Source organism: Ochlerotatus camptorhynchus, unplaced genomic scaffold (assembly GCF_037179485.1).
Source record: "Ochlerotatus camptorhynchus isolate MF236.1 unplaced genomic scaffold, CSIRO-AGI_Acam_v1.1 ptg000467l, whole genome shotgun sequence".
In the NCBI taxonomy this organism is placed as follows: Eukaryota; Metazoa; Arthropoda; class Insecta; order Diptera; family Culicidae; genus Ochlerotatus; species Ochlerotatus camptorhynchus.
In genome coordinates, this window is record NW_027040953.1 from 1,804,338 (window position 1) to 1,831,127 (window position 26,790).

At 40.5% G+C, this 26,790-nt stretch overlaps 2 protein-coding genes across 2 annotated transcripts in view; both read right to left on the reverse strand.

Annotated features, from left to right (window-relative positions):
- Positions 1–26,790, reverse strand: part of LOC135712288 (carbonic anhydrase-related protein 10-like) — a 286,221-nt gene that overhangs the window by 136,411 nt on the left and 123,020 nt on the right. Inside the window, exon 2 of the mRNA XM_065235255.1 lies at positions 15,323–16,088. Within this exon, the coding sequence (XP_065091327.1) occupies positions 15,323–15,380 (58 nt within the window). The 5' untranslated portion in view covers positions 15,381–16,088. The remainder of the gene's footprint in view (positions 1–15,322; positions 16,089–26,790) is intronic.
- LOC135712257 (uncharacterized) lies at positions 22,769–23,482 on the reverse strand. Its single transcript, XM_065235214.1, has 2 exons — positions 23,135–23,482; positions 22,769–23,074 (listed from the first exon to the last, which is right to left on the reverse strand). Exons 1-2 carry the CDS (start codon positions 23,480–23,482, stop codon positions 22,874–22,876), a joined length of 549 nt encoding a protein of 182 aa, XP_065091286.1. The 3' UTR covers positions 22,769–22,873.

Consider the following 26,790-nt stretch of genomic DNA (forward strand, 5'->3'; position numbering starts at 1 on the left):
GAATTAAGTTCATTCGAGACGGCATAAGGCATCACCTTTCCATGCTTCAAATAGCTCCCCAATGTCGCTTACCCTCACACACCATTGTCTTTACGACTTTAAAGACTACCCTCTTGTGAAAAAGAAGTAAGGTGAATATACAAGTCATTTTCTTTACAATGCCTCTTCAACTTACTTATGCTTATATCAAGTCGTATAAGTAAACCGCCCGCAAGAAATTGAGTACAGTCTGTTCTGTACTCCTGTCGTTGTACAATACCTCACGAATTGAACCAAAGACACCCATTTCTTCCCTGAATTGTACTCTAGCCGGGCACTTTATCCTTGGGAGCGTTCTTTAATTATCACACTCAAAATTTGCCCAAATGTAACCCTCTCCCATATTTTCACAATTTTTAAACCCCTCTTGAAAGTTACGTCACGTTATCACAATTTTGAAAATTTCAAAGATTTTTAACCAAAGTATGATCGCCTATTTATTTCAGAATAAGTTTTAGAAAAAGGACGAGTTGCAAAAGACCGGCAATAGACCGGAAGGTAAAAGGCCGAAAGGACAAAAGGTGAAATAGAAAAAAAGGGTCGGAAGGTTACAAGATCGAAAGAATATATGATCAAAATCCCAAAAGTGAATGTTTTTTTTTTTTTATTTTTAAGAACAAGGCTGATGCAAATAATAATGTTATGTCCGACATCACACAAATAGGTCGAGAAGGGGGAGGGGGACTAGAAATAAATAACAAGGGACGAAAATAAAAATTAAATACAGTCATTCCGTAGCAAAACGATGTAGTGGATTTCAGAATTTCATGAAAATTAGTAGTTTTGCTCCTCATAGCAAAATATTACACCCGTATATTTTATTTGGCATAAGGATGACCATTTCTATTTTAGGGTGGTCCAAAAAATTGATTTTTTTAAATTACTTTTTCAAAAATTCATAACTTTTGAACCACTGAGTCGATTTTAAAGATCAACGTAGCAAATGAAAGGTAATTAAAAATACCCTTTTGAAAAAGTATTAGATTGAAAAATTTGGATTTTGTATTGAAAAACATTGATTGTATTGGCTTCTTTACGGTTTTTTTTTGTTTGCAGACAGAGGGCGCAATATGTTTTTATAGTTGGTTAGAAATGCTAACATGAAACTTTAGTGTGATAATCTCACAGGACTGACATCAAATGTTTCCACTATGGGATTTCACAAATTTGACAGTACCCTCTTAACTGGTCTATAAATTTATGGCCCGTAACAAACTTGAACAACACATACGAACTTTGCGGCTGTATTGCATATTTTACTGCTGCCGCTTACATCGCATGTGTTTGTTTTGCGTTGGTTGTAAGTGTGTGAGTGAAAAATAGCAGACAACAGAAAAATGCTGGCTTAGCAGCCCCTTGGATAATTTATAAGCTAGAGCCACACAATAGTTGGGTAAAGAAGGATTGCATTATAACACACCATCGACTGGAATTGCTCTCGTAACGTGGGGCTTTAGGTAGTGATGAAACGTCGCTAGAATTATTCCACAGTCGCAGTCAGTAATGAGCAAAAAGCAGACGCACATATTTTGCCTGTATATTTGAAGACAGACTTCAAATCTCCGCGTACATCGTATGGGTTAGGCAAAAGGTGTGCGTTTGACTTTATACTGTCGCATTAATGGCCCTTCGCTCATTTTCAACTTCTATTCAATGTTCATACTGCCATACTCTTACGGAGCTATCCACCTACCCTCTTGTAAAGACCATTATCTAGCTAATAAATTATCACACTAAAGCTTCTTGTTAGCTTTTCCAACCAACTCTGAAAATCGCAAACTTCGCGTATGAAGTAACATAATACTTTGAATGTTTTTATATTTTCTTTGAAAATATAGGCTTTATTACACAACATATCAAAAAATCAGCTGCGTGTTTGTTTTTCGTTTTTGAGTTATTTATTTTTTGAAGTTGTTTGTTTTTTCAATACAATGATACGAACATACCAATTTAAAGGCCAAAAGATTCAAACGTTATTAATTAAAAAAAAAGTCAGTTTGCAAAATATAGATTTTTGGATATTGGAATTACATACAACGTCAGAATTTCAATATTTTTTATTTTCATAATAAGTTTTTGAAAGCAGATTTTGTCTCATACAACAGAGCTCCGGTGCACGTACCTAGTCATGACATTATTATTCAAATCCATCGACACATAAAAAAGTTACAGACCTTCACAATAGCCTGGGATCAAATTGACCCCAATGTAAAGACAAATGGTTAACTAGAACTCAAAAGCAAATGTTATAGTTCACAGTAGAATTCTAAAGAATTTCTGTGAAAAATTCTCTGACGATTGTGAAGAGGATTTCAGGAACCGCAAAAACTATCAAGGGTATCGAATGTTGAGCGGACATTTCCAAAGGAGTTCTCAATACAGTTTAACGAGAATTTATCACATAGTCGAGCAGTTTTGAGAGTTTATAATATAGGGTAAATGTCGGCTTCGGCACCCATTGACTGTTTTCGGCAACCAAAATTTAAACGTTAATTTCACTATGTTTTACCATCAACACACTTCCCTGAATGTATCCAAATGATTATTTAGTCTTTCAGCTTCAATCTGATTATATTTGTAGGACCGAGCAATCCTGTTATGCCAGATTTTTCTTCAAATGAAGCATACGTACTACAAAATGGGGCTGATTTCGAGTTGCCGATAATAGAACAGCTGGTTAACACGCAGTTCTAATGGGAAGGTTGCCGAAGAAAAAGAGGCTGCCGACAATAGTCACACTCACATGAGAAGTTTAGAGCGTTGTAAAAACGCTTTCAAACAGTTTTGAAGAATTCTGTCGATTGGAATGAATAGAGAAGCAAGCAGCAGATGAATTGAAACAAACAGACACGTCATATATGTGCGTGACGCTGTGAAAATGCTAATAGAAGTGCGGACGCTGCTTAGATTGACGAGAATACGTAAATTCCCCTAATTAGGCAGCCCATAGATGAAAAAAACATAATCTTATTTTAAGAAACCGAACGCAGAAACAAATTCAATATCCAGGAGAAATATAACTGCATTGCTCCTTATTTGAATGTTCATCGCACAATCGGCCAAATTTCCAATTTCCGGTAAAACCGAAAAATTCCCAACCGGAATTTGCTGGCATTATATATGATTTTCTTGGATTTTTGATAATTTTTCCCAATATTTTTAGAAAAATAAAAACGTACCGAAAATATTTTTTTTATTTTTGGGCCGGTGAGCTTCCCCTTAAAGCTGCATTAAATCGAAAAGATTTGTTTATGTGCTGCTCAAAACCCGGTGTCCGAAACGTATAACTTTTCATTCTGCCTGCCGTAACAAATCTTTAAAACTTACGATATGAGTGCGGGTCGTACCGGTGCGAATGAATCCACGCTCACGCTGGCCATGGATAAGACGGGAGGCTGCGTGAACTGCTCGCGCCCCGTTTCTTTCGATAATTTTGTGCAGTGTGACCAGTGCGATAGCTTTGCGCAGGAGTGACGGGGTCGGTAGCCGAAAGACTATGGACTTGCCCCAATTGTCTGCCAACGAGTATCAACTCGAAGTCCACCAAAAGTCGACCCGAATTGCCCTGAGATTGCAGAAGCTAGAGGAGGAGCGCGCAATTCAGCAGCGCGCTGTGGAAGCGGAGAAAAGGGCCATCGAAATAGAGAAAAAGCTTATGCAGGAGAAGAATACTCTGCTGGAGGAGCAACTGGAGGAAGACAATGACAATATGAGCAACCGCAGCTGGGTGAGTCGACGAGCAAGCTTGCAACGAGTGATGCAATGGGTGGATCACCAACCATCTAATGTTGCGCCATGGCGGCTACCTGAAGAGTTCCATTGCAAGTGGAACGTGGAAGTGAACTGGTTGAGGGCAATAATATGCCAACGGGAGGTCAAGAAACTAAGAAAATTGAAGCAAATGGAGTTGCACCACAATTCGGCGCAGCCGCAGGAAACGACATATCGGTCACAGCTTCAAGGGAGTCAGCAGCCGTATACAGGCGCGATTCCCAAAACGGTTCCGAAGCGACAGATCAACGATCACGTTACACAAACCGTAGGTAACATTACCCAACCCTCGCCCCTCGTACTGCCAACAGGTAAGCCACCAATTAATCCCACTATGAATCCAACATGTCCCGATCAACCGAGCTACAGTTCTTATCAAGATCTGCTAGCAAAATTGGGGTCAATTAGTCCGCTACTAAATTATACAAGTTCGGCACGACCTATTGGGCCGAAGCCTATTCTTCCAGGCCATCCCACTCCTACGGTTCCTCTCTCCACACCTTTGGGAAGGAACGAAATTCAATATGCTACTCAAGCAAATACCTTTCAAAATGCCAATAAAATCTAACCAAATACATCTTCTGCTTTCCCGGCACCAATAGTGCCCGAATCTGGTCCTTCCCCCTCGCAGTTAGCCGCCCGACAAGTAATGGTTCGCGACTTACCTTCATTTTCCGGTAATCCCGCGGATTGGCCAATATTCATAAGCAGGTTTAACAATACTACGCTGGCTTGTGGATACAACAGTGCTGAGAATCTCGCTCGTCTCCAGCGCTGTTTGAAAGGCCATGCATAGGAATCTGTCAAAAGCCGGTTACTGCTTCCCGAATCTGTTCCACAAGTAATCGATACCTTACGTCTGTTGTACGGAAGGCCCGAATTATTGATAAGTGCTTTGCTATAGAAGGTGCGGAGTGTTGCGGCGCCAAATGCGGAGAAATTGGAGACCATCATCGACTTCGGAACCATTTGGAAGCGGCCGGACTACTAGAGCACCTTTCTAACCCAACCTTGCTGATGGAATTGGTGGAAAAACTACCGCCACACACCAAAATGCAATGGGCGGAACATATGCAGCGGCACCCGGTTATCAATCTTTAAACCTTCGGCGATTTCATGCACGGAGTGGTTACAGCGGTTAGCAGATTAAGAATGTATGTTGGTGGGAGCAGCAGTGTCCAGCAGAAGCACAAAGGAGCAGTCAACAGTCACCTTAGCGGAGCAGAACCCATCTGTGAGTCAGCGAGCCAGAAGGAGCGTGTATGTGTTTGCTGTAAGAAATTTGGTCATCGTATAGCAGAGTGCCCGGTGTTCAAGTCGTATACCGTGAACGATCGATGGAAGCTCGCACAAACAAACGGTCTATACCGGAGTTGTCTCAACGCACACGGTAGGAGGAGTTGCAGAAGTGCGACACAATGCGTGATCGAAGGATGTCAATTCCGTCACCATCCACTGCTGCATTCAAACCGTTCGACCGGCAGCCTACGCCAAGGCTATCAACGGTGCAGAATCACACTCATCGACAATATAAACAAACTCTACTATTTCGCATTGTTCCTGTCATCATCTCAGGACCCCGAGCGTCCATCGAAACGTTCGCCTTCCTGGACGACGGGTCAGATCTATCGCTGATTGAGAGCAGCCTGGTGGAGCAGCTCGGTATCGATGGATGGACGAAACCGTTGTGCCTCAATTGGAGAGGTAACGTTACCAGAGTCGAGTCGGAGTCGAAACATGTTCGAGTTTCGATTAGAGGGGCGAACAGTCAGAAACAGTTCACCCTCAATGACATTCGTACTGTGAAGGAGCTGACTTTGCCGGAGGAGAGCCTTAACTACAATGATCTTGCGCAACGTTACCGTTATCTTCAGGTTCTGCCAATTGTCAGCTACGAGAAGGCTGTTCCCCGCCTGTTAATCGGCGTAAATAACGTGAACCTTACGGTACCACTGCAAGTGAAAGAAGGCAAGAAAGGCGAGTCTATCGCGGTAAAGACCAGGTTAGGATGGAGCCTCCTCGGTGGTAATGGTAAGGAGGCATCACATACGCTGAATTTCCATGCCTGCAAATGTGACCAGTAGCTACACAATGCGGTGAGAGATTATTTCACGGTGGAGGATACAGGTGTGAAGCCAGCACCAGTGCCGGAATCTGATGAAGATAAACGCGCATAGATAATTATGGAGCAGACGACTATACGAGTAGGCGAAAGATCCAAACTGGTCTATTGTGGAAGTACGATGACGTGGCAGCCAAGCGTTTCGAATGTCTGGAGCGCAAGATGATTCGAGATCCTGCACTGGCGGCCAACCTGAAGAAGCAGATTGCAGAGTACTTGCTTAAAAGCTACGCGCATCGCGCTACGGAAGATGAACTAGAACGAGCTGATCCGAGGCGCGTATGGTATCTACCGCTGGGTGCAGTAACAAATGCAAGGAAACCCGGTAAAGTTCGTCTAGTGTGGGATGCGGCAAATACAGTCGATGGAATATCACTGAATTCCATGCTGCTTAAAGGTTCAGACCAGCTTACGTCACTTCCGGTGGTGCTACTTCGTTTTCGGCAGAATATGGTGGGAGTTTCTGCAGACATTAGAGAAATGTTCCATCAGCTGTTGATTCAAGGTCAGATCGTCATGCTTTACGATTCCTATTCCGGAGTGATCCATCGGAACAATTGGAAATCTATATAATGAACGTGGCGACCTTCGGAGCCACCTGTTTACCAGCGTCGGCGCAATATGTAAAGAACACCAACGCTGCAGAATTCGCTGATGTCTTTCCACGGGCGGTTGAAGCAATTTGAAGAATCACTATGTGGATGACTTTCTCGATAGTTTCCCTAATAAAATTTGTATGGTTATTTTGCTTAACGACGTGTTCAGGGTATCATCCAAACCATTTGTGGAATAGTTATATAATATGGGTTATGGTTCAGGTATGGTATTTTTTATTAGGGTTCTAGAGCGAAGTGAGAACCATACACCAAAAAGAAGGTTTCCATCTCAGAAACTGGCTATCAAACAGTGCTATAGTGCTAAACAAACTGAAGGAAGAGGAAACTTTGGGAAACAAGATCCTCTGCTTGAGTCCAACAGACGGATGCGACCGAGTATTAGGAATGCTGTGGCTCACAGATGAAGATGAGCTGCGGTTTTCGATGAAAATGAAGGATGAAGTTCAGGAGGTAATTTGTAGAGGTGATCGGCCGACTAAACGGCAGATGCTGAAATGTCTGATGGGGATCTTCGATCCATTGGGACTTCTGAGCGTGTTCCTTGTTCACGGCAAAATACTTCTTCAGGATGTATGGCGAGCTGGCCTGCAGTGGGACGAAAAGGTGCCGGAAGCAATATTCGACCGATGGATCAGGTGGACTGGACTGTTTCGTAAGATTGGTGACTTACGAATCCGTCGCTGTTACTTCAAGAAAGCGACCACGCAAACATACGATCAACTTCAACTTCACATCTTCGTTGATGCAAGCGAAGCTACATTCTCCGCTGTAGCTTACTTTAGAGTGGTCAACGCTGAAGGTTAAGCCGAATGCACAATAGTTGCTGCCAAGACGAAGGTCGCACCGCTCAAGCCACTCTCAATTCCACGCTTGGAACTACAAGCAGCAGTCCTGGGAAGTCGCTTGATGTCTTTTGTACAGGAGGGTCACAACGTCGAAGTGAAGCGACGATTTCTGTGGAGTGATTCCGCGACTGTATTGGCTTGGCTGTGAGCTGACCACCGCCGCTACAAACAATACGTAGCGTGTTGGATTGGAGAGCTATTATCAACAACGGACATCGCAGAATGGCGATGGGTCCCCAGCAAACTCAACCCTGCGGATGCGGCGACAAAATGGGGAAAGAACCCGTGTCCTGAAGTAATTGACGAGTGGTTCAGAGGCCCGGAATACCTTCGTCTCCCCGAGAACGAATGGCCGAAGCAGACCAAGGAACTGGCGCAACCGAAAGAGGAACTACGGCCCTGATTTTTGATACAAGGTTCAACAATTCCAGCTACCATAGTAGATTTCTGTCGATTTTCGAAGTGGAGCCGGCTATTAGGAACAGTTGCGTACGTGCACCGTTTTGTGGACAATTGCAGGCGTAGAAGACCAGGCGAAGAAACACAATCATCGTATCTGAGCCAGGATTAGCTGAAAAAAGCGAAGAACACATTGATGCAAATGGTGCAGTAGGAGGAGTACCCTGAGGAGATGAACTTGATAATGGGAAGAAAAATGGAGCTACACAAAACGAGCGCCTTGTACCAGTTGACGCCAACAGTGGATCAATACGGAGTTCTACGGGTCGGTGGAAGAACTGGAGCTACGCCACATACTACGTTTGATGCCAAGTTTCCAGTAATTCTCCCGAGGAAACATCCAGTAACCAGTTTGATAGTGGATGATTTTCACCGAGCTTTTCGCTACAGGAACTCCGAAACTTCGTCAATTCTACTATATCTCCCGGCTGAGGACGGTAGTGAAGTAAGTAGCGGCTGCTTGTCAATGGTGCAAGTTGGCGAAGGCAACACCGAAGGTACCGCAAATGGCACCACTCCCTACGGCTCGCCTGTCGTCCTTTACCCGACCATTCACGTACGTTGGAATTGATCTGTTCGGCCCGCTGTCTGTGAAAGTAGGAAGGACTACTGCAAAACGCTGGATCTGCTTGTTCACCTGCTTAACAACTCGTGCTGTCCATGTGGAGGTTGCATACAGTCTTTCCACACCGTCCTGCGTGAAGTGCATTTGCCGTTTCGTTTGCCGTCGTGGAACGCCAGCGGAGATTTATACAGATAACGGCACCAACTTCCAGGGTGCAGATAATCTATTACGAAAACAGATTAAAGAAATTCACGACGGACTGGCAGCAACTTTCACAAACACAGATACCAAATGGATCTTTATACCAACAGGAGCGCATCACATGGGCGGTGCTTGGGAAAGAATGGTGCGATCGATAAAGACGGCCATGCAGAGCGCTTACAACAACGATCGAAAATTGGACGACGAAGGATTGGAAACGCTGGTCGTTGAAGCCGAGGGTATCGTTAACAGTAGACCGCTCACGTACCTGCCACTGGATGCTGAAGAAGGTGAAGCCGTTACACCGAACCACTTCCGTATGGGAAGCTCAAGAGGCGTACGCCAACCTACTGTAGCCTTTAGTGATCCAGCTTCTGCAGTGAGAAACTCCTGGAACCAGATTCAACAACAATTGGACGTTTTTTGGAAACGGTGGGTACGGGAATACCTCCCAATGCTGACGAGGCGGATGAAATGGTTCGGCGATGTCAAACCCGTAGCTGAAGGAAACCTGGTCCTGATTGTCGACGACACCCGTAGGAACGGTTGGATTCGTGGACGCGTTAAGGAGGTCGTGACAGCGAAGGATGAAAAAGTTCGGCAAGCTGTTGTACAAACTGCGAGGGGTATATTACGTAGGCCAGTATCCAAGTTGGCTGTATTGGAGGTTGAGTCAGGGGGTAAAACTGGGACCGGTGGCCAGTGTTACGGGGGGAGGATGTTGACGCTGGGTGCACTGCTTCAGGTTGGCGTTCCGCGTTGTCGCCCCAGCTGAATTCCGATGACGGCTGTCAACGGTCAGCTGAACGTATGACAGGTGACAGTAAGGAAAGAAGGGGACAAACTACATACTTCCGACGAGGAACAACAGAACGGATAGCGAAGCAACAAGCGAAATAGGGGCTACTCCAGCGAACATTTGTTATTCTAATGTTTATTAATACCTAAACGATTCAATTTGTTACTAGTAGTGAAGATTGCCTAATTAAAAGCACATACAGAAACAGTAAGTTGTACACTTAAAACCTATTTACACACAATTGTAATACCATAAAATTGGTTGCAGCTCCTAAACAAGTAACAGACATAGATTTCAAGCATATCATTTGCACACGTAGAACACCGTTAGTGTAAGTAAACTAACCTATAATTTGATAAGCTATTCCTAATACACTGAATTACACTTGCAGTTTAAAACTGCACTAAATCGAAAAGATTTGTTTATGTGCTGCTCAAATCCCGGTGTAAAATTTTTCATTCTGCCTGCTGTAACAATACCAAAGAAGAATACCACAAAATTACTTAGAAAATACTTGGCAAATAACAAAAATTTATGTTTGGATACCAAAAGAATACCTGTGTGGTATTGTTTTGGTATTGCAATTGCATAATTTCGTATTGGAATGGTATTGTGGGAACATTTTTTTTGGTATTATATTTTTGTATTTACCTCTTATGCTAGGCTGATCCATACCAATTTAAGGTCGAATGGATAAAAAGTCGGAGGAACAAAAAGTCAAATTGAGCTTAAATCGAAGACTACAAATCAAGAAGACTGGCAACTGTTCCCTTCTCCCATACAAATGTCAACCGTCACTGATAACAGCACCTCTGTCAATCAAAGGTGGAAATTTGAAGCACAACTGTTAGTGAGACTCCTCATGAACAGTGACTGTGTGTGTGACCTAATGTCACCGAAACGAATAATCATAACACGGTACTCGTTGTTGTTTTTGTTTTGCTCTACAAGATTTTACGGCAATTTGTTTCCTAATCCAAGCAAGCCGGCGGTTTTCCAACTCCAAACCGAAAAACTTGTCATCGTGGATTAAGTAGAGGATTGAAACTCGGATCGATACCTAGTGAAAGTAACTTTTACTTGTGAACGAGAAACCAAAATATTGTTTATTTTGCCTGTTGGAAGTAATCAATTATAAGAAATTGGCAGCTTCCACTACCATTGAGTGAACTACCGTCATTCGAAAGCTGCTGAAAATTCAGGGATTCAAAAAGAAGAAAGATCCGGTACCTACATCAACTCAACTCAAATATATCTGTAATGACATTTGTCTAGCATGGTATCCAGTAATTGTTTCTTGTAAAACAAGAAAAAATAAAATGCTTGTTAACAGCCATAACATTGCTAGATGATCTTGAACGTGTAGAGCTCGAGTAAATCCGAAGGTTGAGAAGTAATCCTGTATACTGAGGGAATCCGTTCCTGTCGAAAAGAGTAGAGCATGACTTGGAAGAACATCTAATGAACATCGAAATCTTCGAATCAATTTTAGCACAGATAAAGTTTAATTTTGAAAATTGAGAACAATTTCTTTCTATTATATGCTTGAAGTCTTGAATACCCATCCGCGAATCGTTCTGTTTAATATTTCAGGTCAGATGTTGAAACTGTTGACGTTTTTTTACGACACTCGCTTCGTTGTCATGCGCGACAGTCTGTTTTTATTCGTACTCTCGTGTTCTACCGTCGTCTCCCTTACACTACGCAAATGGTAGAACAACATTCGAGCAAAAAGAATATTTTCAAATAACGATCATACGACATGTGTGATTTCATTCTAATATCTCAATTTGGTGTAAATTAAACCATTTCTGATCAGAAATGTTATTTTTAGGACATCATTGCTTGTTATTTTCAGAATTCACACAAGCACAACATCAGCACAAGCACAAGCACAACATTATGAGAAAAACTAAAATACATACATTCGTGGCGGTCTTCGGCCACAGTGTCGTATGACAGAGCCTGTCATATGACATTTTAATTTGGTACTGTAATTTGATAGCTTGTTTTGCAAGTGTCAGAAGCAAAGACAGTCAATTATCACAGAAAATATGTCGACTACGGTGACCACTTACAAGACAGTTTCGGGTAAAGGAAAATATCGAGAAGCAAGATACCGTTTTCCGCTTTGCAGACACTCCAAGGGTTCGCCTGGCTATTACGTTACGATTTCTCGCTACTGGTGATTCATATCGATCCCTTGAATTTCTGACAAGAGTGTACCGCAAGACTATCAGTAAAATAGTGCCTGAAGTATTGCATGCTATATACAATGCTCTCGAGCCAAAATATTTGAAGGTATTTTTCTTTTAATTTATATTTATATTGAATTTATTTCACGTGCGATTTCAGATGCCATAAACTATTGGTTGCAAATAGCACACGAATTTGAAAGAACATGGAATTTCCCAAACCCAGTGGGTGCAATGGATGGAAGACATTTCCGCATAAAAGCTCCTGCAAATTCCGGATAGGATTTTTTTAATTACAAAAGTTTTCATAGTGTTGTGCTTCTCGCAGTGGTAGATGCCTACACGAGATTCCTGTACATAAACGTAGACGGCAATGGTCGCACTTCTGTGATGTTATTTATAAGAATTCTGATTTGTATGAAGCACTTGTTCAAAACAAGTTGCATTTTCCGCCTGCTAGACAGCTAGGGTCCAACGTCATGAAAATTCCATATGTTTTCATAAGAGATGATATATTTGTACTGGACAAGCATATGATAAAGCCTTATAATAGAAACCTTAATCTGACAGTGCCACACAAAATATTCAACTATAGAATTTGTCGAGCCAGAATGACTGTACAAATGGCCTTTGGTAGGTTAGTTATTTAGTTAGTCGGTCCTATCAACTTTGATCGATTCTCTTCATCGACTTCCTCTTTGGATTGCCACGACCGTGTTACGATATTTACGGATATTTTCGACTCAGTTCGATTGAAGAAGCAACAATCTATCATCTAATACGACAAAGACGATAGAACATGTTTTAGTAGCTGTAATCAAGCTGAACATTGCAAGTTATTAGCGAAAGAGAAAATCGACGAAGAGAATCTGTCAATGATACTTAGGACCCAATGCAATGTTCAGCTTGAATTATTTACGAAAAATAAAGTCGCTTAAGAGAATCGATCATTGTAGGCTGGTCTATTTGAAAAGTGACACGAGATTTAAAGTATTTAGATGGCAGTAAAAACAAGGCCCGTTAGTCAAGTTTATATTATCTTTATGCTTTTGTTATGTTATGAGGTAAAGATAAAGTTAAAAGGAAAATTTATCCAGGTTTTATTATTAATGATGTATCAAATGAGCTAAAATCAAGTTAATGTTATTTTGGTATGATTAGTTTTTATTTTATTATTTTAGGTTTGTTCTGGACTACGGTTACGTTGAATCAAGTGTTTATTCAAACCCGATCACTCTCATCCACAAAAAAAACCTGCATTCTGCATAGCTTCATGCAAAATACTACCAGAAGTAGCCACGGTATTCGAGGCAGACTGCGGAGCTAGATTGAACTGAAGCCACCATCAAAAATGCTTGTCGGCACGTCGGATTGATTCAATTCGTGAGTCAGATTGAACTGAATGTCTCCATCGAAAATACTTGCCGAAACGTCGGATTGATTAGAGATAGACCCGTGAGTCACATTGAAATGAATGTCACTATCGACAATGCTTGCTGGAACCTCGGATTGTTTCGATACTGATCTTGATACATATCCTGCAGGATTGGCATTCGTTCCATTCGAGTCAAGCATTTTCCAAACATCATCGTCAGATGGAGAGGACCCGAGCAGGAGAAAATAACTAATGAATACCTAATTCTGATTCTGATTACAAAATTTGGTATTGACCAGCATGACATAAGAGGTAAAATACCAAAGCATAATACCAAAAAATTACATGAAAAATACTTTTCAAATATCAAAAATTGATATTTGGATACCAAAAGAATACCTGGGTGGTATTGTTTTGGTATTGCATTATCATAATTTGGAATGGTATTGTGGGAACATTTTTTTGGTATTATTTTTTGGTATTTTACCTCTTATGTCAGCCTCATACATACCAATTTAGGGTATCGAGATATTCGTTCCTGATCGGGGAGTAAGCTTGCTTATTGGCAGATCCCTCGACAGCATTACATTGTATACTCCGTAGCATATGGGTTGAAACCACCTGCTGCAAACCACTTCAGCCATTACTTGAAACGCATTTTTAGATGCCATTTGCTTCAGCTGCAAATCCAAACTGGTGGCAAACAATGTAAACATGTCATCCTCTTGGGTGTTTTGCGGTTGAGCCATATTAATAACTGCATCGATAACAGTTTGGTTCTTGGCAGATACAGATCGGTCTCTTTTTTTTCTTTTTGCACGTTATTTCAAAACTAACCAAATTTGGGTAGAATCCACCCAGATCGGTCAAATCTGAACCTACCCAAAAATGTGTAAACTATGTTGGGAGTGACAAGTTGACAAATGGACAACATCGACATGGATTCGATTGAGCAATATAGGTACATTGACATGGAGGCGAAACACATTAGAAGAACGGACAGTTCGAGTGTGCTTCTTTTTGCATCGTATGTACTATCCAAAGTTGACCTTCACCTAATGAAAAAGGAAAGCGCTATCTGTTTCCCAGATCCAGCAGTTGCGTAGACATTCGGAAACTAAATTTTAAATTGTGAACGTATTTAATGAAAAATCTTTTGAGATCCTGCCAAGCTTTTAAAACTTAGCAGTCCTACAAATTACGTTCCCGGAAAAACTATCACCTGTGGAATAACCATTACTTCTTTATCTCACATTTACTTATAACAAACTGCACTAAATATACTCTACTCAATCCCAGAACACCATCCCTGGGATTGTATTGTAGTCTATGCATGCACATTTCCCACTCTTTATCCCGTTCGCTAGTGTCACACATCGCTACAATGTGTCACAAGCGTCCGACGTGTTGTCTCGTAGCCCCGGTATCCTCTGGCTGTGTACTCCGCATTTCTGTCTGTCCATTTCCCTGCCAGTTTTTTTTTTGCATTGTCTCACCTACTCTCCCCAAGAACCATGCCTATACCCAAAGTTCTTTGCACCTGGATTTGAATTCACCAACATAGGACGAAGGCACAATCCAAAAACAAACAAAAAACATTCAGATCCCAAACCCAAAGGGAGCCATCACGTGCAAAGAACCCGACGAACTTGGCACGAATGAAAACCGTCCCACCACTTGGTATGCATTTTCATTCTCCGCCAGGTGACAGTTGTTTCGGAATGTACCAACCAACAATAGAGTAGGAATCCGGGGAAAACAGTGAAAAGTTGACAGGATTCTCACCGATTTACTCCTCAATGACAATCGCTTCCGAATTTAAAATGCTCCAAATTTGTTTCTCGAAAGGAAAATTTCAATTAAAGTTAAATGTCTATGAATAAGCCAGTTTTCCGATTCAGATGAGCTGCATTCAGAAATTCCCATTGCTGCGTTGCACTGCCACCGTCGTCCGTCCATTCACTACAGGACTGACTGGGATGTAGGATCTGGAAACGACCGACAGCGACTTTGTCGCACCTGAGCTGCTGCCACCACCGCTCTGTGTCGGTTCTCTGTTGGTTTAAGTCAACCGAACGGACAGAAGTGTTTTGTTTCGCTGTGGGAGCTTCGCTGGGTAGTGGGAGCTTATAAAACTGGGTGGTTGTCGCGGTTGGTCTGCTGGTGGTGTAGTATTTAATCAGCTTCTGTCTTTTGATTTAGTAGGGAAATTGAAAGAAAAGTTTTCGGGTAGGTTGAGACCTTTTTCGCATTCAAACGTCAACTTTGGAAGGGTGTCGAGAGCTTTGCCGGTTTGGGAGTCAAGTCAATAATGGATAGCAAAAACTCACTCACCTGGAATCTGCAGCAGCTGCAGCAGGGTCAGCGCCGTTACGTAGGTCACCAATCCCATCTCGCTTACTCAGTCAATTAATTAACTAGCTTGATTAACTTTATCTACTATAATGCACTCTATTCCTTTCTTTGTATATGTCAGTTAAAATTTATGTAGTTTTTCTCGTGCTTCCACGTTTTTCGCTTCACCAATTTCCGGTATTTTATTCACACAGCACTTCTGTTTGTATATTCTCTAGTCTCACTTGCTCAAAAAAAAAACCCCCAAACAAGATCAACCTTCATAAACCACGTATCGCCGATAGTGCTATGGCGTTGTTGTCAGTGATGGTGGTGGTGGAAGTGGTGCTAGTGAGTCGAGTTAATTTGATTAAATTGACTATCGCCGTCGCCGTCGTCGTCGATGTTGTCGCACCTGTTCTTCCACTTCCGTCACGGGTAAAATTCACCGCTTCATTCGCTGTTGATGATAGGAGGAGGGATGCCACCTGCTGCCGACGAAAGGACGCTGGCATCGTGGTCCAAAACATGCCACAGGCAGTTTGGTCAGCATCGCCTTCGTCGCCGTCCCGCACTCGATGCTCTAAACCTCAACGTCGTCGTCGTCGTCGTCGTCACCGTCGATGAGGCCGCCATTCATACATGTACGACGAGGCAGGGCTAATTCCACACTACTAATATGTGTTCGCTGGTTGTGGCAGTAGAAAGGGCGGCATTCCCAGCAGGAAGTTGTTCCGGAAGAGCTGTCCTATTTTTTTTTTGGGAGCTAGTGGGAGGAGAAAATGGAGAGAGAAAAAAGAGGATCGTAAAAATAGTGCCGCCAAAGGTGGAGTTTTGGAGGGAATAATGCTAGATGCGGAAACTGTGAATGGAGAATCGAGTTTTATAGGGTTACGGTATGTAATGTGGGTCTAGTCCTTTCATTCGGCCTATCACGCAAATAAATAATTAATTAAGGAATATTACACAAAAAATAAGGAAAATATTGATCACTGATGGTTGATAAATGTGTACCACACACAAATCAATTTATATCACAACATTTCAATACATTTTCAGCTCTCGTAAGTAATAAAACTGGTTGAGAATATCACAATGTTCGGAGTTTTTAGCCGCCATGACTTATAAGGTTAAGATGGGAAGGTTGACTGACGATCATCAAATGGCCTGATTATGGCATTTATTGATTGGAATTACCTGATAATACACACTAGACGTAAAACTTACAGTTGCTGTTTGAATATTTTATGTTTATTTTAATTGTTTAACAACGTTTTCACAAGTAAAACATGGACCCAACTTTAGGGACACATTTCTTTTCTATGTTCCTAACTATGGCCCATGAAATTCATTTGACAGCATATAGCAATAAGAGTAACGTCAACAATGTTGTTTTGCATTTGGATGATAAGGAACGAACAGGAAGGGAGATTTTTTCTGCCAAACCTGTATAATGAACATCACAATGTTCTGATTTAGATATTCTGCGGTCAAAAGACGATAAGCGAAATTTTTAATTTTTAATTTTTAAATTGAGTGATTTAATGTAGTTTTCGTAAAATTTTCTCTAAGAAATGTTTTGAGGAATGAAGAGCATTAAGTTAACAGTGATAGTGATAAAAAAAAATACATCAGAAAACGTTACCAAGAGCGTTTTTTTGAGGATCAAACAAGATAGGACGAAGTTGCATCCATAAATAGACCCAATTTGGGGACAATAGACCCATATTACATACATTTCCCTCGTGAGTTATTGTCTTAAAAAAAGTAAGTTTTTCAACTTTTCGTGGTTTCTGATAGCAAACGACATGATAAGCATATCTAAGCATACCATTTAGCAGTAGAATATCGTTTGCAGGTAAATTCATTGATGAGTTATGATTAAAAACGTAATCGATGGCTGCATATTAGACCGAGGTTAGGGACGTATACCCTATATTGAGTCTTTCAAATATATACGTCTATACATTGAAGAAAGCTGACCTAAAATTTTTGTTTATGATTCCGATTGGTGGTTCGATGGTGCGAAAAGCCAGGAAGCGTCGTTATAAAATGTTGTTCCATCTTTCCCTAGCTAGTTTCTCAATATTATGAATAATTCCATAAAAGTCCTCATGATTTTCACTAGAATTCATCATGACCTACTCTAGGAATCCTCCAGATTTGCCTTAAAAATCCTCAGAAACTTGCTCTAGAAAGTATCTTGACTTTCCGTAGAATGGATTTGTGCTTGATCCTGGAGATCGCTGAAATAATTTTGAAAGTGCTCTTTGAATTGCCTTATCAATCGTTCTTAAGAGTTTAGGACTTGTCCTTAAAATCCTCTGAATTTACTCAAGGAGTCATTACAACATTCCTCAAAAGTTTTAGGAGTTATCTGGAGATGACGATGATTTACTTTACTATAGAGATTTTCAGCCATAGGTCTCTGAAGTTTCCAAGATCTCCCGGGAAAAAATAGCCATAAAGTCACCAACACTATATCTTACTGTACGTACATCATACAAGTAAAATTAGCGTATTGTTATTACATTTATTTTTCCTTGATTTGTTTTCCGTCGATCTCGTTACAAGAAGGATAACAGCAGCAACAGAAAGCTTCATAATACACACAACTCAACGCATCACGGTCATCAGCAACAGAAGACAGAAGACAGAAGAAATTCAGTTCATGTATTGTACGAATAAGACGTAGCATTAGCATCTTGCTCGATTATACGAATACAAATATTACGTAAAATTTACGAAACGAGCGAAAGAGAATTTACGAACAAATATTTTCAGTTTGGATTAAAACAACATTATGTTAATGAACGCAAATTTTTATTTTGTATATATTAGTTTGGCCCAAAATAGCACTTTGTCAAGATACCTGGGGAATCACCTTCCAAGTTATAGCTACGAGTGTTACAAACAAACTTTTGTAAGACGGCAACTTTGGAAAATGATGCCCCGAAGAAATTTTTGAGAAAAGTAAATTTTTCATACCTAACATTGAACAAATATTTTTCATTCTTCAAATTTCAGTAAAACCTAACTTTTTATATTTTAATAAACTTCTCAGATTCCAAAATATAAGAGAACAAAATTGAACTTTCATGTTTTGGGTTGCAATTTTTTAGATCCTTACGATTTTTTTAAATATTTAAAATTGTGAGTTTTTAGGAACATTATGGCATTTAATAATCAAAAGTGGGTATCAATGATGAATTGTAAGAAAAATTGGAAATTTGATGGAATTTTTTTTCCAAAGATAGCTTAGACACAGACAAACAGACATAACACTCGTAAGTTGTTCATCGAACAAGCATTTAATCAGACCCCCTTCACTCTTTGGCATTTAAAGAGACAGCTAACAGCGCCAAACGGTTTGTGACGAGACAACGTTGAACTGCAGCGTTGGAAGAAAACACTCACACCAACATCTAAACATGTACGAAACCACACAACTGAGCGGACAGTACAGCGCAAATCAAAACACGAAGCGGTGTCATCACTCATTGTCATCATTTAGCTTCGGCTACTTCCGTTTGCGTTTGCTTTCACCGGCGTTGACAAATAATTCCTACGTTATAAAATAGGAAAGTAATGATTATTTCAACGTAATTTTCTGAATAGAATGCGTGCTGCATTGGGCAAAGAAGACGGCACATTTTATTACGTTTAGCAATGATTTCGATACGTTGCATTTCCAATGTAATTCTTTAGAGAGAGTGAATGTTGTTCCCATGTTTACTTCTATGCTTATAGAGATTATTTTGAGCACCAGCTCCACGCGTATTTTTTTTTGTAAACAATGGCCTTAGCCGTCAATTTCTCGCAAATAAAAGCTCACATCTCCAAATTAACAATGCTAGCTGGTAAAGGAAACATTAATCTACCTGTAGGTGTCATTAATTTTCATGAGTGAGCTTTCATTTGCGAGAAATCGACAGCTAAAGCCATTGCTTACAAACGCAATTACGCCCCTTTGAAATGTCGGCACTGAATTACTATTAGAGATTTGCATCTTACTGATACCGGTGGTATATTGGAAACTCTTTCGCTCAAAAGCAAAAAATATTACAGGCATGATGCGATGATGGATGTGTGATTGTTTTCTCAAGTGTTTCTGTTGCGTATAAAGTGGTAATGATTGACAATCGGAGCAATCACAAACAAGCAAGAATCTTGCTATGAACTTAACCACCGTGACGTCATACTTTTCGTTCCAATTGGAAATGACATCCGCTGCGGGCAATGTTTGCAAGTCTGTTTTGAATAAAAGTTGATCCGTTTCATAGTCTTAAAGTAGTATTTCGCGGAAAAGATGACTAAAAAGTGCATTGTTCCAAAATGTAATTCAACCCACAAAACAGAAGGGGCTCGGTTTTTTCGATTCCCGTCCGTGAGAAGCAGTATGGTGGAGATATCCCAGCGGAGGTTCCGCGAATGGAAGAACATTCTCGGATTCCGAGAATGTTTTAATCCAAAAGATAAATATGTTTGTAACCAGCATTTCATTTCTGGTAAGTTGAATAATTTTAAAATATGCTGCAAGTATAGAATAAATATGTTTCCAGGGAAAGCTGCCAGGATTTCCGACATAAATGTTGATGATTGGGTACCTACATTGAATATCGCAAAAATCGATTCCGTAGTGTTGGATGATCTTACGGATCTCCTTGATCAAGAATGTCAGGAAAGTGCAGATAATGCTGATGAAACAGCAACTCGTTTGATTGTCAATCAGGTTGATTTCGAAACGTTCGTGGGAGGATTGTTGGAAGATACAGATTTAAACTGCACAGTAATGCCCCAAATCTCGCTTCCTCGTAATGAAACTCCTGGTTTCTGGAACGAGCAGAACGAAAATAATTCTTCATTCATTCTCGAGTGTAAGTACATTTTATGCTCTATGTTGGTATGTTATATATCTAGTATGTATTTGCAGCTGTTGACAAAGTCAATGATGGTGTTGTGCCCATCAGTACCAGCATCGGAAATTCAACCAGCTTTTCTGAGCAACGAAGTGATGCTCAATGTTGCCTGGAAAGAACCGATCATAACTACTGTAGAGTTGAACCGACATGGAACTGCACTGTGTTTCAAAAATATTCTGAGCAATTAACTTCTGTGTCCGATTCAACTGATGGCGTAGATGATGCAGATCATTCTCAGCAAGGTGTTATTATTTTTTAAATATGTTTATGCGATATTCTTACAGTTTAATATATGTTTTAGAGGCTTGCAGTGCCACGCACAGACGTGAGACATTCGATATAGCTGGACACAGTGCTCAAGGTGCTAGAAACACCACCATATTGAACCTGGAAGAGTTGAACAGGCTGCAGGAGAAAGAAAAATATCAAGATAACATCACGAAGGCGTACCAGAAGGAACTAGCGAGGCTACAAACGAGAGTAGACGTTTTGGAAAAGGAACTTTCGAATAAACAGCATGGTTTGCTTTGGATAGATGATGACCAGCGCTGTAAGCGATTCACTGGCATAAGTAGCTTCAAAACATTAAAAACGATCTTTGAATATGTCAAGAATTGCTTGTTTCAGCCTCACTGTGCTCTAACAAAGGATCAAATGTTCATAATGACTTTACGTAAACTGCGTCGCAACACACCGTTTGTAGATTTAGCAGATGAATATTCCGTTTGTACTACGACAATATCGAAATATTTTCATAGAACATTATTTGTTCTGTACGATACATTGAAATATGCCTTAGAGCCTGTTTCGAGAGATATAAGCATTCGCCATCTTCCTCAAATTAATCGGCAACAGTATGGATACAGTCGTGTACACATTATCGATTGCTTTGAGGTCACTACTGAAGAACCTATAGATGTTAAGGCTGCTCTTTCTCACCACAGCTCGTACAAAATTAGAGAAACTACAAAGTTTTTGATTGCAATGTCTGCTGATGGAAGAGTGTCTTTCATTTCACATGCATACGCTGGTCGATGCTCGGATCGAAATATCGCTGAAACTTCTGGATTTATTGATACACTTGAGCCAGGCGACGTTGTAATAGCCGATAAGGGTTTCGATATAAGCGATTTGATATCTTCGAAAGGTGCAATACTGAATATCCCAACATTCCTTCGAAAAGACTCACAGTTGAATCCCTTGGACATGGAGAGAGATAAGCAAATAACAACGTTAAGAGTACATGTAGAACGGCTGATTGGAGTGTTGAAGTCAAAGTACGAGTATCTGAACGGGCTTGTCAAGGTAGATTCTTTGAGACGATTCGAGAATAGCATCAATGCTGTAGATCTAGCCGTATGGGTGTGTTGCATATTGGTAAATTTTAATAACTCTATTGTGTAAGGTTCCGTGAATTTGTTCAATTGCATTTGCATTATTCATCATACAAGAAAAATAAAAGAAATTGAGAAAAACTGGTTTATTCGGACATTAATTTACAAAGTGGTTTCTTTCTCCGTGTAATAATTTCCCAGCAGCTCAGGAACAATTATGTTGTAAAAGTACATCTGGCTACGCTGCTTACAGTTCTCCCACAAATCTGCATTTCTTTCAACTTTTATCACACAACTTTCGGTCTTGCTCCAAACCATGAAGAGACCAAAGTCGGCTCCAGTTATGAACATTTGTGCTTGAATTTGGAAGTGATAAGCGTGACTCTCGACTATCTCAAATGTACCATCAGTCATCTTGATGAATGAATTAGGAAGAGCTGCCAACTTTTCCAGACCCAACTGCTCATTCAAAGAACATTTCGCATCTAATCGATAAGGGCATTTGATTTCAACAACAAATTTCCCACAGCACGAACAGCTGCCCATGCAGTCGGGTGATGCCGCTAGAAAAATGTTTTCTCGATCAAGAAATATTCCACAATCAGACAGTCGTAGGTTTTCATGTTGTTCAGCTAACATTTTACCCAAAGCTTTTTTAGCAAGTGGCTCATTCTTCCGGCCGTAGGCAAGTGCTGGTGTGTCAAAGTTCTTCATATACGGGTGGCATATTTTTTTTAGCAAGGTCAGCTTCGGTGGAGGATACTCATTCGATGTGTTCACCACTTGCTTGAGACATGAAGCTGTTACTCTTCCTGTTCGGACCCACTTCCAAAAACTGCAGTCCCTTTGCATACGGGTCAATTTCTCAACTAATACTACATCAGATTCTGTCAACATAAACTTGAATCCTCGTCCCAAATCTCTAAGATATTGTAGATTACTTGCACGTAGAGCGATGTTGAAGTTTCCTTGGAGCAAGATACTTTTGTTGGTGATGAGCTCATCGGGTACGTGATTATCCAGACAGGTATGGCACGAAAAGCTGACACCGTCACAAATCGTGTTTATAATTACAGCTTTTCCGTCATTATCACTCAGCTTCCTTAGCATATCGTCAAAATCAGCTCTTGTCTTACCAGCTACAGTATCATAGTAATACTTCGATGTTTTCCCGTAACTAACATCTCGAACTTTTTTGTACAGATCGGTCCGAATGTTTTTCGATGGCTGGCGCCAGTAGCATGGCATATCTGTAACTGTGACCTTTACATTGATTAGTGCATTATTTGATTCTATTAAAGGAATTTAAGTAATACCTTTCTATTAATAGACTGGGCATGAAGATTAGCTAATGAGTACAGGATGGCACTGACATGGGAGCAAGTCTCGCTTATACCGGCAACGCAGGTGCAGTGTGCATATATTATGTTTCCTCGTTGGTCTAAGATTATCCAAGGTTTCAACATACCTTCCCTCAGTTCCATCGAGTGGATAACCTGACAAAAGATTTAAAAAAATAAACTTACTATGTGTTACCCACAAATATGGTTTCTTACCTTTCCAACAACAACATGATAGCCTTCTCGTACAGTTCCCTGGACGGAATGCACGAACCCGGATTCGAATTTTTTATACCCATCCATACTTCGTCTATTCTTCATAGGATGACCAGTATATGGAGACACGAAGTTTAGAAGGTAATCGACAACATGACCAGTAGTAACCGTGGACGGGATATTCTGGTTTCCAAGCGCAGGGAAGGACATACTGTAAGGATCGTTATATCTAATCACTTTGATTTTTTCTAAATATCTGCGGTATACATTTGGTGTTGTTTTCGGCAATCCTTTAGCATATTTTGAAAGACGGCCGCCGATTGGATTGAGCTGGCTTAACTGCAACATTTTCAACGCACGCACGCGAAATAGCAAAATATGAGACACTCGAGAAATTGATACAAATAATCACAAATTAGTTTCGGAGTATTTAAATGCACTACATCGAACTAGTTTTGTTTCCAATGCATTGAAAAGCAACTACTCAGCTGATCCGGTTTGTTTGTAAACATTGCCCGCAGTGGTTTTGACATTTTCGAGGTTAAATGCGTTCGTGGATAAGTCCATCGCAATATAATGATGATGACTTCGAGGATGATATCGTCCTCTTTCCTCGTCCGGGTTGACATCTGTCATGCTAACACCTGTCAGTTATTGAGCCCTGGTGGTGAAGTTGGCGGGGAACTCCCAACAGTTTCAATGTGCACTCAACAGATAGCATTGCGATCACATAAGGGTAGTAGGCATATAGCCTTGTATGAAGAATTGATTAGTGGGATATCTTGTTAATTAGATATCTTTGATTTAATGGTCAATTTAAAAGTATCGTAATTGGTAGTACCGCAACCTGCGGCGCGCATAGTCAATTGCCTTGCGTTTGACGTTTACACACTACCGCCATCTGTTCAGCGTACTACCCACACAGTGTATTTAAAAGATGGCGGAAATGTTTTAGCGACGATGTTTTACAGTGATAAATATTCAATGTGTTATGTCTGTTTGTCTGTGGCTTAGCCCTATTTTTATCCATTATAAATTTATTAGTGATTCACTTCGGAATGAATATTACGCACTAATATGGCACATGGTCACTTTATGTTAATATAATTTAAGAATTGCCAAGCATTATTTTAAATATAGAATTTTTTTTGCCATCTGTATTTGCTCAATGACGTCATTTCGTTGGCGTCTGCAATGGGAAATTATCATAGCAGGCGTTGACGATGGAACGTTGTCGAGTTGTTGAATAGCAACTATCGTGGTAACTCACTGATTACCTGTCGATCTGCCAAATTTGGAAAGACGTCTTCATTGAATTGTCTCATATAATAATATTCCGCCCACTATATCACAAGAAATTGCGAGTAGCTGAGTGGAATAGAGATAAGTTAAGCATTGGGTACAGGACCAAGTCTCCCCTGGGTGGAACCAAAAGATGAGCGCAATAGAATCATCAAGTTGCCATAAGGCACGGAATGATACTATTGCATGGCTGGGTAGTCAAAGTCTTCCATTCGTTAGTCATTTCAGGTGGATTAGAACAGGTTTAGGTGGGCGTTGGCCAGATTTGGATTTTTCAGATGTAATCCTGGATAGGACCCTGTCATTGAACGTCGCGTGAAAGTGGAACTTAATGAAGGCCTAAGTACTTTTTCGTAGTTTTTAGTTTTCGGATTTGAAAGATCGTCGGTTACAGTGGCCTGCTTACTGAGCAGAAAAACGCGGTCCCAGGTCCTTACATATCAAAGAGATTTATGGTAAAATCGCTTGTGTATCGTGTATTTTGCAAACGTTTTTGCTTACTGAGCAGAAGACCGTGGGTTTAGTCCCAAGCTCCTTCGCGTTATATGATCGTTAGGACATCAATTCAGCTTATCGTTTACCAAAACGAACCCTGCTGCAAACCCAACCCTCTTATCCAACATCCCAGTGATTCCTCGTGAAAGTGCAGAGGTGTTCTCCATCAAAGCGAGTGTCATGTCAACACAATCCTTAGCATTTCTTTTTTGATCTGTGTTTGGGCGCGGCCGGCGCTGGTATTGCCTAATTTAAGATCACCAGTTTTTACACATTGAGGATGATTGCTAGTCCCAAGCATCGTCTATTGGTTCTCTGTGCAATTACAGCTGATCTGGCAATAACAGAGTAGAAACCGTGGGCGGTCAATCAAGCTCAAGCTCAAGCTCAAGCTCTATATTTGTATTGCAATATTCATTATCGTTCACGTTATTTATTTACCATTTTTATTTAATCCTTTTGTGGAATAATTATATGCTTTCTTAAAAATGAAACTTATTGTAAATCCGCATAAAACAAAACTCTTGCACACAAGCGCCTTCCATAATTCATTTTTAACGCCAGTGGAAACGTTCACTGGTTTGTGAGACTTGTTGTAAAGTCCAAGGTTCGAAATCAATCACACCAGAAACATATTGAAGCGAGACAGTTCAATCAAACGGTATGAGCGAAAAAGAGATAGAGTTTCAATCGGCTTCAGATCGTTGTTGATGAGATTTTTCGTTTGAAAAAGGTCGTTAATTACTTTCGGCCCTGAAGATTATGATCACGATTTGATCTGAGGGTATTTGGAACGTAAACTCGTCCATTTTGAGCTGGACCGTGGAAGAAGCAAAAGTGCGTGAAATTGATCATGTGCTGCGGTGTGTTTTAATTCGTACAAGCTGTCAAATCTTGGTTTCGCAGAAAGTCCTGCTGTGTCAGTTCCTGGGATCCTCCTCAAACAGGGAACTACAATCAAGCCAAAAAATTTCGAAGAAATGCACCAAATTCCCTGTGACGTAATCTTTAAATCCTTTTCCGTCATGTTTCGTCCACTGAAAAGCAGCACAGGTCTTAAAATCGTCACGTTCGTGGTTCGAGTCCAGCTGGCAACCTTTTTTTTTCGACATGGCTAATTTCACTCACTAATACACATCACATTTTTCTTTCTCCATTTTCTTGCAGCTCGGTATATCGCATCCTCGGTTCATGCGGTCTTCACCAATATCCTCTGATGAGGAATCCCACATTATTGTAATCGAATCTTACATCCTCCGGTTGGGTGCACATTTAATAAGAACAATTAATAGAAATACACTGGGAAGCCATTTCAAGGGTTGATCAGGTTTGAAAAATTTCCTAAAATTTAACAAAACATCCAATATTATAATAACACATGCAGGACGAGGGAGCCATTAGTTTTTTTTTTTCAATTTAATTTATTGTAGAAATTTATTTAGATATTTACGTTAAATAGTGATCAATTTGCCCCCGACTTACGGTACTTTGATTTAATTTTTAATACTTTTAAGTTCTTTGAATCTCCATGTAATATTTTTAAGAACTTTTGTTTATTTTTGAATACTTTTAACTACTTTAAATCCTCATTAAATAGTTGCGAATACTTTTATTCCTCTTTATATATTTTTGAGTCCTTAAAGTCTATATGGTAGAGAACTACTTTGGCCTAAGCGCCCATTTTGAGCCTATCAAGCAAAAAACATCAAATAAATCCACGATTTCGGCGTTAACAGGTAAATTATGCGTTTGGTACGATACTGTAGTTCAAATGCTACCGAACGAAGTTAATAAAAACGCGTGATATGAACGTTTGCACCCAATGTTCTCAAATACAAATGAAGCGCCCCGACCGAATC